General features: G+C 40.9%; 3 protein-coding genes across 5 annotated transcripts; 1 reads left to right on the plus strand and 2 right to left on the minus strand.

The window, feature by feature from the left end:
* LOC107632612 lies at nt 4084-5295 on the minus strand. Its single transcript, XM_016336279.1, has one exon. It carries the CDS (start codon nt 5293-5295, stop codon nt 4084-4086), a length of 1212 nt encoding a protein of 403 aa, XP_016191765.1.
* LOC107629830 (reticulon-like protein B17) lies at nt 8039-10928 on the plus strand. Of its 2 annotated transcripts, XR_002359010.1 has the most exons (9): nt 8039-8779; nt 9004-9160; nt 9356-9430; nt 9523-9664; nt 9759-9828; nt 9943-10008; nt 10091-10213; nt 10453-10785; nt 10842-10928. XR_002359010.1 is itself a non-coding variant. In XM_016332740.2 (8 exons), the coding sequence occupies exons 1-8, from the start codon at nt 8200-8202 to the stop codon at nt 10629-10631; spliced, it is 1392 nt and encodes a 463-aa protein (XP_016188226.1). In that variant the 5' UTR covers nt 8039-8199; the 3' UTR covers nt 10632-10882. The 2 variants fall into 2 exon arrangements, 1 of the variants encoding a protein (XP_016188226.1); XM_016332740.2 differs by having other exon boundaries at nt 10453-10882.
* LOC107632611 (putative pentatricopeptide repeat-containing protein At1g10330) lies at nt 10113-13434 on the minus strand. 2 transcript variants are annotated; one of them, XR_002359009.1, is made up of 4 exons: nt 11628-13434; nt 11294-11368; nt 10337-10397; nt 10113-10253 (listed from the first exon to the last, which is right to left on the minus strand). XR_002359009.1 is itself a non-coding variant. In XM_016336278.2 (2 exons), the coding sequence occupies exon 1, from the start codon at nt 13089-13091 to the stop codon at nt 11673-11675; it is 1419 nt and encodes a 472-aa protein (XP_016191764.1). In that variant the 5' UTR covers nt 13092-13434; the 3' UTR covers nt 10839-11368; nt 11628-11672. The 2 variants fall into 2 exon arrangements, 1 of the variants encoding a protein (XP_016191764.1); XM_016336278.2 differs by lacking the exons at nt 10113-10253; nt 10337-10397 and having other exon boundaries at nt 10839-11368.

Consider the following 13454-nt stretch of genomic DNA (forward strand, 5'->3'; position numbering starts at 1 on the left):
TAGACGTGGCTTGTAGGTGAACCTTAGTAGCCATCCCCGTCGTTCTATTTTCTCTCTCTATAAGTTTTCTTATAAAAATTTTAAGACCATGTTTGTGAAAATTAGAAGCGTTGAGGAGGAGTTTCCGTTTTATCTGAATGAGTTTTTAGAGGAGAGGTTTCCTGTTTCTTGGTCCCCTGAGCCTACCCCGGTGCTTGATGTTGATGATAGGGTGTCCGACGATAATATTGTCTTGGAGTTTTTGTTAGAAATGTTAGAATCTAAAGGACTGTTATCTATTGCGGAGTTGTTAAAGTGGGATTCAGATAAAGAAGCCGTTTTGGATTACCTAGGTAATTAGTTTTGGTAATGATTTTTGCTATGATGGTATAGTCGTTCCTGATATTTGTTTTTTGTGTATCTTTGCAGCTGAGAAGGCTCCCACAATTACTACTACTGGGTTGAAATCGTTTTTCAGTCAAAGAAAAAAGAATGAGAAAGAGGGGTCGACCGCTAATGCTGATAAGGAGGGTGGTAATGTTGCCGTACAGTCCGAGGTGAACCCTCGCCAAAAAAGAAAGAGGGGAAAGACTCGTGGGAAAGATGCTGGGGTTGTTGAAGGTAAGGAGGAAGATTCTCATAACCTGGCGATCGTGGAATCCGCCTATGAGTCTCAAAAGAGGCTTCATGGGTACCGTGATGACGATCATATGAAATCCTTGTGGTCGAGGTTTTTTCCTTTCACAACTCTTGCCGACGAGTTGTGTCGTTTTCCTGAGGACTTGAAGATGATTGATGAAGTTGGGCGAGCCGGAACCAGTCGTTTCCTCCAGGTATTTTGTTTGTACATTTGTTTTCCAATTTGTTTTTTTTTGGTTATCTACTGATTAGTTTCTTTCTCAGGTGATTGGCGCTCGGATTGTTGCCATAGGTAGGGCTCAGGAGCTTGCTATTGAGTCTGAGAGGAAAGAGTCCCTTAGTGTTGCTGAGCTATCTTCTGCTGTTTAGGAGAAGGAGAAAGTGATTATTGAGCTTTCATCCTCTCTTAAACAAAAAGAGACCGAGCTTATCGAGGAGAAATGGCTTCAGTTGTCAGTTTCCCAGGAGTCTAAAACCTTGAAGTCTGAGAACAGGCTGAACAGCCAGCTAGCAGCTTGGGTGAAGGAGCTGGAAAATGAAGTTTATGAGGCTTTCGCTCAAGGTTTTGATCGGGCCGCCTTCCAGATTCGAGTTTTGTTTCCTGAGGTTGATGTTGCTAAGCTTGACGCTACAAAGATTATTGTTAATGGGGAGTTGATTGATGATGAGGCTGAGAAATAGAGTGAAAGCTCAAGTATTGGAGACAAGATAGAATGAAATTATTGTTAGCTTATTATTTTGCTTGTTTGTAAATTTGACATTGATGTGTTTTGTTGAACATTGCCGAGGTTTATGGCGTTTGTCTGTTTTGACTTTGCCGAGTATGAAGCTCGGTTTACTTTTTGGATTAGATATTGGTTTGATCTAGTTTGCATGAATGACATAGATGTCATTATAGTATGATGTTTTGCGAATTGATATTAGAACTGATCGAATTTATTATGTCGTTTACATGATGTAATGTGGCGTCCGGCCTCGTTAAAACCCTTTGAGTAAAACCCTATTATTCTGGAAAAAAATCTCAAATGGGAAAAAGAGTACCTTCATTCGTTCTGATACATGTTATGATTGATATTTCCTCAGAGAGGATACATTCCAGTTTCCTGGGATTAGGTCCCTTGCAAGTGTTTCCAGTTGGTATGCTCCCTTGTCGAGAACTTTGCGGATTCGGAATAAGCCTTCCCAATTTGCTGCTAACTTCCCATGAGCTTGAGGTTTCCTGGCTTCCTCTGTCTTTCGAAGGACGAGTTCCCCCTGTTCAAATGTTCGGAGAATTACCTTTTTATCGTGTCGCCTTTGTATGAGTTGCTTCATTGCTTGTTGTCTTATTGCTGCCATTTCTATTTCTTCGTCTATTAGATCTAAGTCGGTTGCCCTTGTATTGGTATTTTTGTCTTGATTATATAGCTCGGCTTTCAGAGTTGGCGTGCTGATTTCCACCGGTATGAGTGCTTCTGCTCCGTATACCAGTTTGAAGGGGGTTTCCCCTATTGCCGATTGGACTGTTGTGTTGTAGCTCCATAGAATTTCAGGAATAAGGTCGGCCCATTCGCCTTTGACATCGTCCAACTTCTTTCTTAAAGCCTTCAAGATAACTCGGTTAGCCGATTCCACATGTCCATTCATTTGTGGGTGTTCGACCGAACTGAAATGATGTTTTATGTTAAAATTTTGTAAGAAAGAGACGAGGTTACGGTCTGTAAATTGTCTTTCATTATCGGAGACTATTTCTCTTGGTACACCATAGCGACATATGATATTTTTTCAAAGGAAAGACCTTACCTTTTCAGCTATTATTCGTGCGAGGGGTTTTGCTTTTATCCATTTTGAAAAGTAGTCTATTGATACCAAAAGAAATTTTACCTCCCCTGGCGCTTTCAGGAGGGGTCCGAGAATATCTAGTCCCCATCTGTCGAAAGGCCAGCTTACCTCTAGAGTGTGCAGCTTCTCAGCTGGTGTTGTTGAGATCGTGGCGTGCTTTTGGCAATTGCCACATGCTTTGACTTTGGCCATGCAATCCCTCATTATCGTTGGCCAATAGTACCTCGTTCTTAGGATCTTAGCAGCTAATGCGCGGCCTCCGATATGGTTTCCGCATACTCCTTCGTGTGTTTTCACCATTACTATTTCGGCATCGTCTTTGCTGATACATCTGAGGAGTGGTTGTGAGAGTCCTCGCCTGTATAGGTTGCCTCCGACTATTGTGTAAAAGCTTGCTCTCCTTCAAAAGAGTTGTGGATTTCGTTCCTCTCTTGGAATAGTTCCTGTGTTGATATACTCGAGAAAAGGGGTCCTCTAGTCTCTTACCTGTGTAATACTCAACACATAATTTAGCTCAAAGCTCGGTTTTTCAAGTGTTAATTGTGAAAGTGTTGGTGTGTGTGTTGTTGACCTGGTGGTGGCTAGTTTAGATAACACATCGGCCCTTATACTCTGTTCTCTATTAACATGTATAATTTCGAATTTATCAAACTTTAAAATGAGATCCTTTGTTATGAGCCAGTATTTCTCTCACAAAGGATCTTTTACCTGGAATTCTCCCGTAACTTGTTGTACTACCAAGAGTGAATCATAGTAGACTATGAGTTGGTGTATTTGTAAGTTTTGAGCGAGTCTTAGTCCGGCAAGCCGGGCTTCATACTCTGCTTGGTCGTTACTTGCTGTAAAAGTAAATTGCACTGATTGTTCGGCTATGATATTGTCTCCTTCCTTTAACATTACCCCTGCTCCGCTTCCTTCTCGGTTTGATGCACCATCTACATGTAACTTCTAGCTTTGTTTGATATGTTGTTCCTCAGTTGTCATTTCCGAGATGAAGTCAGCCAGCACTTATGACTTCAGAGCCTTTCTTGGTTGGTATTGTATATCAAACTCGAAAAGTTCGACAGACCATTTAGTCAGGCGTCCTGCAATCTCGGGCTTTGTTAGAATTTGCCTCAAAGGTTGGTCTGTTCTTACCACTATTGTGTGGCTTTGGAAGTAATGCTGTTGCCTTCTTGCTGTGGTGACCAGTGCTAATGCTAGTTGCTCTATCCTCAAGTACCTTATCTCTGTTGGCTGTAGCACTCTACTGACAAAGTATACCGGGCTCTGTGTCTTACCTGTTTCAGTAACCAAAACAGAACTTATATCACATTTAGAAATTGAGAGGTATAAATATAATGGTTTACCAGCCTCTGGTTTCTTGAGAATCGGCAGTGATGACAAGATCATTTTGAGCTTGGTGAAGGATTGTTCGCAATCTTCTGTCCAGTTGAACTTTTTGTTTTTGGAGATGGTTTGAAAGAAATGATATGATCGGTTTGCTACTGTTGGGAGGAAGCGTGATAGTGCGGCCACCCTTCCAGCGAGCTGCTGTACTTCTTTTATTGTTTTTGGGCTTGCCATGTTGAGAATAGCTTCACATTTTTCTAGGTTTGCTTCAATTCCTTGGGAGGTCAGCATGAATCCTAGGAATTTTCCTCCTTAGACCCCAAATGCACATTTTTCTGGATTAAGCCTCATATTATATGCTCGGATTTGCTTGAAAATTTCTTGTATGTCGTCGCAGTGTGAGCCTTGTGATGGGGTCTTTGCCGCCATGTCGTCTACATAGATCTCCATGTTCCGACCTCTTTGTTGGTGGAAGACTTTGTCCATTAATCTTTGATATGTTGCACCTGCATTCTTTAGGCCAAATGGCATTACCTTATAACAAAAATTTTCATGTTCTGTTATGAAAGCTGTTTTGCTTTGGTCTTCTGGATGCATAAGGATCTGGTTGTAGCTAGAGTATGCATCCATGAAGGTTAAGCTTTTATATCCTGAAGCATTGTCTACCAGTTTGTCAATACAAGACAATGGATAAGCATCTTTTGGACAAGCCTTATTAAGATTTGTAAAGTCGACGCACATTCGCCATTTACCTGAGTTCTTTCTTACCATTACCACATTTGAGAGCCACGTGGTGAAGCGGATCTCTTTGATAAAGTCGGCATTGAGGAGCTTCTTAGTCTCTTCAAGAGCTGCTTTCACCTTTTCTGCTCCGAGGTTCCTTTTCTTTTGGGCAATAGGTCGAATTGTTTTATTGATAGCAAGTTTATGGCAGATGACCCTTGGGTCTATTCCAGGCATGTCCGCTGGTGTCCAGGCGAATAGGTCGGCGTTGTCTTGTAGCACCTTTATCAGCTTTGATTGTTCCTCTCCTTCAAGAGCTCGGCCAATGTATGTGAATTGGTCTGCCTTTCTGGTTAGAGGAACTTTCTGGAGGTCGTCTACCGGTTGAGGTCTTTCCTGGAAATCATTCCTGGGATCAAGTTCAGCTAGAGACAACACTTCAGATGTGCTGTGGATTGCTTTCACTTCTTGCCGAGGCTTTTGTGTTGTGCTGGCCCTCTTCAGGCTTGCATTGTAGCACTGCCGAGCTTTTTGGTGATCTGAGTATACTGTCGCTATCTTGCTACCCTGGACCTGAAACTTGACACACAAATATAAAGTAGACACTACTGCTCTGAAGTTGTTCAGGGCAGGTCTTCCAAGGATAATATTATAAGGACTGGGGTAGTTGACTATGAGATATTGGACATCAATAGTTTTTGATAATGGGGTGTTCCCCATTGTTGTCTTTAACCATATGTGGCCCCTTATTGGGACCCTCTCTCCGGAGAACCCAATCAGTTCTCCAGATGAAGGTTGCATAGCTTTTCAGATAGTTTTATTTTTTGAAAAGTTGAATAAAATAGTACATCGACGCTGCTACCTAGGTCCAAGAGGACCTTTCTTACCAGGAATTCTCTTGTTTGGATGGAAATTACTACTGGATCGTCGAGGTTTGGGCCTGGTGAAGCTAGGTCGGATTGACTGAAGGTTATCCCTGGTTCTACTATATCCCATTTTATCGTAGGTATTGTTCCTTCAATTGCTAGCATTGCTCGATAGCTTCATTTTCGGGCCGAGCTTGATTCGCCTCCTCCTGCATATCCTCCTGATATGCAGTTTATTATTCCTCTTGGTGGATTCGGGGCTATCCATTTCCCTTTTTTCTTTTCTGTTGGATGCTCATCTTGATCTTGTTTGTTTTTCCTGTTTTTTCGTCCTTCGACATACTTGTCCAGAAGTCCCTGCCGGGCTAATCTTTCTAGCAAGTCCTTGGCTATTACGCATTCGTCCGTCGTGTGTCCATACTTCTGGTGGAATGCATAGTGTTTGATCCTGTCAACAAATTGCTGGTCTTGGTAACTTCCTACTCAGGCAGGGGGTTTTACTATCTTGGCGTTGAGAATCTCCTTGATTATGTTCTCCCTCTTGGTATTGAATCTGGTGTAGGTATTGAATTTTGGTGTGAGCTTGAAAGGTTTCTTCCATTCCTTGTTACTTGATGATTTGAAAGTCTTCTCTTCTTCTCTTCTGGTTGGTTGTTTGTCTGTTCTCTGAGCTTCACGAAGCTCTTCGATCTCCATTTGACCTGCAGCCCTTTCTCAGAATTCTTCCAAGGTGTTTGGCTTGGTTACTGCGATCATTTCTCGGAACTTGCTAGGTTTGAGGTCGGTTTTAAGGGCGTGTAGGTGGACTGCAGGGTCTAAATCTGGAATCTCCATGATTGCTTCTGCGAACCGAGTCATGTAGTCCTTTAGGCTTTCGTGTTGTCCTTGTCTGATTGTTCCTAGGTAGTCTGATCCGTGCACATATATCCTTGATGCGGCAAAATAATCGATGAAAGATCTCGTCAGCTCTTCAAAAGAAGAAATTGAACTTGCAGACAACTTAGAAAACCAGAGTAATGCATCACCGTCAAGATAAGTAGGAAAAGCTCGGCAAAGTATGGGCTCATTATTGACGCCGTTAAAAAACATCATAGATTGAAATTTCTTAATGTGAGCGCGGGGATCACCAAACCCCTTGTATGGCTCCAGGGATGTAGGCAATACAAAGTTTTTCGGCATCTGAAAATTTGTGATCTCTTCCGAGAAAGGGTTGTCCAAGGTCAGCTTCTCCTTTGGCGGGGTGATGCTTAGGGGGGGTCCGAATTGCCTTGAGTCGGATTTTCAGAGCTTCCCTCTTCATGCTTTCCAGCCTTGTTGGCGGATGACAGTTCGGCTATTTTCCGAACTTCCGCCTGAAGTCCAGCAATTTGAGCCAGGAGTTTTGCTTGTGTGAGTTGCTAGACCCCATTATTAGCCATCCTCGGGATTAGCGATCCTGAAAAAGGAAGGTGTAAAAGCAAAAAATCTTAAAAGAGAGTTAAACTTAGTGGGGTTTTTTAAACTTCAGGCCCCACGGTGGGCGCCAAATGTTCCGTGCGTATGGTGTCGAAGTATGATGACTCCTTCTGCTGATGACTGTGTTCAGGCGGAAGAGTTATACGTCGGCCTGGTTAGAATACCGCCGCGGGAGCACCTGCAAAAAGCACTTCGACACTCAAATCAGAATATGGTTTAAGAGAATTAATGATAAGAAGATCAGAGTGAGTCATGTGACCTGTTTTACTCCGGAGTTACTTGTTTGTTTATATAGACGTTTTAGGTTGTTCGGTTGGAGTTTGTTTTGAAATTTTTCTCGTTTGCCGAGGTTAGTTTTGACTTGGTGAGTGTGGATCCGAGCTGTAGATAACTCGTCCGGATTTTGTGGGTTGTTAGTATTTGTTTTTCTTTGTTTATTTTTCAAAAAATGGAAAAGGCTAAGGTTGTTGTTACAGAGGGTGATCCCTGTAGTTGGGTGAGTGAGCAGGTAAAATGTTGTGTATCTCGGTTCTGTGACGTTGAGTCAGTGAAGGTCTTGGGGTCAAATGTGTGGGTCAGGGATGGTTGTGAAGTAAGGATAGAGGTTTTACCTTGTGAGGAAAATGACCTGGTGTGTGAGAAGGTTGATGGCTAGTCTTACTTTTATCTTTATACTTGCTTATTGAAAGAAGGAGTTGTCCCCTATATACAGACTATCTCTAACACGCCCACTCCGTGTTGCTGCAGCTCTTCGAAAATGCACAAAAATTTTTGCAAAGCTTGTTAAATTCAAAAGCAACATGGCTACCGCATGTTGGTAGGATACTGCCACACTACTGACGAACCTTATCTACTACGACCTTTGCGTGTTGAGCCTACACCCACAAATGTGTAAAATACCTCAATATTAATATTGAGCAAAAACACAATGAAATTTTTCATATGAAAAATAAATTGGGTTTGAACCCTAAGGGAATTTTTTTAATGTTTAACAAAAGGAAAAGCCCATCACGTGGCACATGGTAACAAATATTTTTTGTTCGAGGGTCATGTGACATTAAACCCCACCATTAACCATTCATTTATTTACAGATAAAAAAAAAAAAAACTATTTTTAGCACCTACCGTTAAAGCTTAGGGCCCCACTAACGCAGCATCCCACCAGATTTTCAAAAAGAGAGAGAGAGAGAAAGAAAGAAACAAAAGAACGCACACACACTATTTTCCTTTGCGTCTTTCTCCAACGGCTACTACAAACACCGCCAAAACAAATATGTTACTTCCATGAATCAATGTGGCTCAACAAAATTTGGCAACTCACAAAAACCAAAACGCTCATTTACTCAATTACTCACTTCAATTCAATTCAACTCAAACTTTATTCATGGAACCTTCTGCACCCCCTTACTACCACCGTTACTACTCTGCTGACTCTAAATCTAGATCCAAGTCTTCGTCGCGATTGGCTCGCGTCGACGAAAACGGAAGACCCACTGCAGAGCCGCTTCGGATTTCGCTTGATGTCGTTCACTCACCAACAAATTTGAAGCCGCCACCCCAGTCCTCGTCGCCTTCCGCGTTGTCTCTTCTAAGGTCTCCAAATGGTTCTGCTAAGAAAAGTAAAGGTGGCAGTTACTGTCTTCCAATCAGGGAGCTGCTTCTGCTTTCCCCCTCGCCTGCGAGGAGGTCCAAGCCGCGGTTCGACTCGCCTGCTGTTGCCGCAGAGGAGTTGCCAGAGGTTAATTCTGGGCTCCGGCGCAGATGTAAGAGCCGTGGGGTGCTGGGATCGCCAAGGAACTCTAGGAGGTCGAGGCGGCGGTCCGAGATTGAGACCAAGGAAGAGAAGGATGTTGCGATGTTTGGGGATGAGGTTTTGAAGCAGAGGAAGCGAAGGCATAGTGGAAGATCAAAGAAGGAGAGACTTAGCTTGGTCCCTTTTGTGCCCCCTTCAATTTCATCTCCAAGTAATGGCTACTTATTCTTTGTTACAATTTTACCTTTCATTTTTTACTGTTATTTTGTTTTTACATTAATTGGTCCAAATAGCATCACTATAAAAGAGATTTTACTTGATCACTGTTATGAGGTTTTCAATCAAAGGGAGTAACTAATCTCAGAGCTATACTTGTGAAGATAGGATAGTTAAATATATGCAGAGTAACTTATATGTGATTTCCTTGGTGTTCAGAAGCTGAAGAAGATAATGGAGGTGATCTAGTAGATAGTGTTGGGCAGTGGATGAATGATTTGATCATGTGGAAAGATGTATCAAAGACTACCCTATGGTTTGGTTTTGGATCTCTTTGTTTCTTGTCTTCTTGCTTCACTAAAGGACTGAACTTCAGGTAGTATGCAACTTCTCTCCCTAGGAGAAAACTTGTTTCTCTTCGGACACCAAGTCGACTTACTCTCTTCCCTGTTGCATATGAATGGGACGATTGTAGAAGAGAATAAGTTGGGTTGGTGTCCATCGAAAGTGATTACAAATAATACAACTCGATCGGAAAATTCTAAGAGGTTTCTGTGCTTTGTACTTGCAGCATTTTCTCGGCCATATCACAACTGGCAACTCTGTTGTTGGGAGTTTCCTTTATCTCAAATTCACTTTGTCAAAGGTATGAAAATTTACTTTCACAACAATGTTTCTTTCTCTTCATATATCTACTAATGTTGGCTGTACTCTCAAAATTTGTATGCTTGTGTTCAGGAACCAGGTTGAGAAAAGGAGTAAAGGCAAGCTGAATGAAGATGATATTTTACACCTTGCAAAGTTGATTCTTCCTGCTCTCAATTTCGCCATTTCAAAGACTAGAGAGCTGTTCTCAGGAGAGCCATCCATGACGCTGAAAGTAATCGTCCTCAGAAAAGTTTTCATTTCAAAAAATCATTCTAACGCTTTTCAAAAAGTTTCCAAAAGTAGTAATTATGAATGGCTGGTTGCAGGTTGCTCCTTTTCTTTTACTAGGAGCAGAGTATGGCCATCTCATTACAACATGGAGGTTGTGTGCCATTGGTAAGTACACCAATTCTATAACATTTTCAAGAAATGAATGATCAATGTCTTAATTTTTCACTACATTTGCCAATGCATACATATCTTGCTAAATTATTAAATCTATACAATCAGGATTTTTTGTCAGCTTCATTGTCCCAAAGCTCTATTCTAGCTACTCTGCTCAAGTAAACCAGAGAGGTATGCATTATTCCAGCCAATTACAAAGATATTCTCTGTCGCTCTCGGCATTGTATAAGATATGGTTTTATGTTGTCCGCAGCTGAGTGCTTGAAATCACGATTGTTGGACACATGGAATGCTTGCACTCATAAGAAGATCGTGGTAGCATCAGCATTGATAACCTTCTGGAATCTATCTACAGTAAAGACTCGAGTCTTCACAGGTAACTCATTTGCAGCCTTCTTCATAAGGATAAATGTGGCCTTTGAAAGAAGTAAAATAGAAAAGATGCATTAATAGTATCAAGATCTCATCTAACTTGAATATGTATCAAGACAATGTTTACCTTCGATGGACAGTGATTCTTAGAGTATCATCTGCTGCCTTCAGGACAGTTTAATTCACATCTGCATTTGACAACTTTGTGTAATTTTTGCTTATCAAGTAATTATTTTTTTGCAGCTTTTATTTTGCTCGTAATATTCAAATATTTTCGGACACAAGTGGTGGAACAACTTGAAGACAAGGAAGCACAGGTGGACGACAAGTTAGACCAGCAGGCATTGCTGGTGGCAGAACCAGAAGAGGAGAAGGAACCAGAGCAGGCTTTAGTGGTTGCAAAGCAAGAGAGCCAAATCTAGCAACTAAGTTTATCTAGCTATCTGTTGAAATTGAACCACGAATATGCCTTATGCACCTATAGATAGGGTATTTCTTTGTAGTTAAGGGAGTACTGAATGGCATTTCGTTGAATCTGAGTGAAAAATAAAAATGTACTTCCATAGTCATGTATCAATATTCTATACTGTTGCACAACCTGATTTAAAGTTAGTGCAGATATGTATTCATTCATATGTAAGAATAAATCCTAACCAGCTGACATCCAAATTTATCAACATGTAATCAACTGATATATTCTATAGAAAGAAAATTTCGTATGTTGCTTTTCAACAACCACTACATTCCTAAGAAGTAATAGTACAAAGTATTTCGGGAAAAACCTGTCATCCTAATGGTATTAGTACCAATGACAACTGCCTTTTGTCTCCATTCCCTTTTTGGACCCTGATTCCTGTAAGTGTGTGAGTAAGAGGCTCTTGCTCTCTCGCTTGAGGCCTTAAGTTTCATTATTGCTGCTAAATCAAATACATATGGAGATGGACTAAACACATAAAAGCAGGACTATATATCTCCAGAATCAGTTCTCTCAACAAGTTGTTGATTATCAGATGTTTTAAACTTAAAATATCTTGATTTAAATGCGCATTATCGATAAACTCACAGCAGATGGTTCATTACTTACAAGTATGCTGTAAGAAGCTGCTGCCTCTTCTCCAATTCTTTTCTTAAAGCCCCACTCATAATTTTTTCCTTCTGCCTGTGCTTCAGCATGCGTGTGTGCTTGTTAGTAAGCATTCAATACTTTTAGTTTTGATGTTGGTAAGCATTCAATACTTTAAATTTATTTGAAAGAGCTTCTCAGTTTAATATGCGAAACATCTTAGATCTCTATATCTTATATGTTTCATGTAGGAACTTATATTCAGTTGGCAAAACTCTGGTCAAACGCCAGACAGTTATATAAATAAATTTCTCAATGTTTACATTCATGTTACGAAGAAATCAAAATTTGTTACCTTATTGAGTTATTGTACACAGCACAGACTAAACAGAAGAAAAAACTATGTCAGATCAACCATACTGTATGCCGGAATTTTCTGAATACCAGCCTCCGTTATTTCTTTCCTTAGATCAAAGGCATGACTCCATCTTCCCTTCTCAGCATTAATGCTTGACAACAACACATATTGACCACAATGTTGTGTCTGCAATTTAAGTAGCTTTCTTCCTATTTCTTCTCCAAGTTCAATTGCTCCATGAATTCTACATGCACCCAAAAACGCTCCCAATACGGAGGCATCAGGCTCAAAAGGCATATTTCTTATGATGTCAGCTGCTTCCTGCAAATGCCCTGCCCTACCCAAAAGATCAATCACACACCCATAGTGCTCCATTACTGGTTCGACTTTAAAGTCGTCTGACATTGATCGGAACAGCTCCAATCCTTCCCTGACAAATTTCCCTCGAGCACATGCTATAAGAACTGCTACTAAGGTAATGCTATTTGGTTTCAACCCTTCCATCTTCATCTTGTCAAACATATCCAGAGCCACTTTCTCCCTACCATTTGAAGCAAGTGAAGAAATCATTGCATTCCAAGTGCAGACCTCTTTGGAAATCATTACTTTGAAGACATTAATAGAATAATTCAAGCAACCCATTTTCCCATAGAGATCTATCAACGAAGTTCCAACAAAAACTCCAAGGCTACCATTCACCACCAGATACCCATGCACTTGCTTTCCAAAATCAAGAGCTGGTTTACCATCTAATTTGGCACATGAAGAGATCACACTCACATAAGTAGCCTCATTAGGCTTCACCAAACAATACAACACATCCCGGTGACGCATCATCTTTGCAAAAAAATTAATTGCAGCACCAAATTTCCCATTCAATGCAAAACCATTCACAATTGTTGTCCAAGATACAACATCCCTGTTTGGCATGCTATCAAAGAGCCATAAAGCAGTTTCTGTGTCCCCATTAGTGCACAAAGCATTGAGCATAGCATTACAAGCAACGAGGCCCGGCTGTAGCATTTCATCGAACACCTTGCGTGCAGCAGCAATGTCATTCTTTCTTGCATAGAGGGCAACAAGGGTGGTCCCTACGAAGGGATCAGACAAAATGCCGCGCTTATAGGCCTGCGAGTGAAGGGCAGTGCCCAAATGAGGAGGGAAAGTAGCAGCAGTGGCAGCTTTGAGGATTGGAGGGAAAGTGTGGCTGTTTGGTGAAGCTTGGTTCGCAAGCATGTGTGTGAAAAGGACAATAGCCTTGTGTGTGAAACCACCACAATGGTAGCCTCTAATAAGGGCATTGAAGATTTGGGTGCGCTTCCATTTGAGGCTTGATGGTGCATTTGGGTTGTGAAGTAGGTAACCATTGGTTATCAGAATTGAATGGATTTGCTTGATTTGTTTTGGTTTCTTGATGCAGAGTTGTGCGAGTTGCAGCAAACTCTCATGTGAATGACTCATAAGACTAATAATAATAATAATAAGTAATAGTTGGTATTTGTGTATAGCTTGCAAATAATCATGATTTGAACCAACCAAAAGTTCTTTCTTTGAGACCAAATTTCATGTTAGAATATGATTATTGATTCGACCAAAATTCAATTTTTACCCTTTAGACCTCACTCGTCGAAGTTATTGTTGTTTGAAGGAACGAAACCTTTGTAGCATTTTGTCTCAATTGCGATAGTCTTTGCTCTTTGGTCTCTCAGCTGAAAACCAGGAAAATAATTAAAAAAAAAAAAATATCCAGTTTTTATTTTTATTTTTTAAAATTCAGAGGGAAAGTTCGGAACATGAAACGGTGCGTTTTTAAGTATGAGTTGT

Source organism: Arachis ipaensis, chromosome B03 (assembly GCF_000816755.2).
Source record: "Arachis ipaensis cultivar K30076 chromosome B03, Araip1.1, whole genome shotgun sequence".
Lineage (NCBI taxonomy): Eukaryota > Viridiplantae > Streptophyta > Magnoliopsida > Fabales > Fabaceae > Arachis > Arachis ipaensis.

Bases quoted from the DNA above. Each gene is read 5' to 3' on its own strand.
- LOC107632611 (XM_016336278.2), bottom strand. From the start codon at position 13,091: ATGAGTCATTCACATGAGAGTTTGCTGCAACTCGCACAACTCTGCATC.
- LOC107632612 (XM_016336279.1), bottom strand. From the start codon at position 5,295: ATGCAACCTTCATCTGGAGAACTGATTGGGTTCTCCGGAGAGAGGGTC.
- LOC107629830 (XM_016332740.2), top strand. From the start codon at position 8,200: ATGGAACCTTCTGCACCCCCTTACTACCACCGTTACTACTCTGCTGAC. The intron at 9,829-9,942 runs GTAAGTACACCA...CTATACAATCAG, and splicing joins ATGGAGGTTGTGTGCCATTG to GATTTTTTGTCAGCTTCATT. The intron at 10,009-10,090 runs GTATGCATTATT...TGTTGTCCGCAG, and splicing joins TGCTCAAGTAAACCAGAGAG to CTGAGTGCTTGAAATCACGA.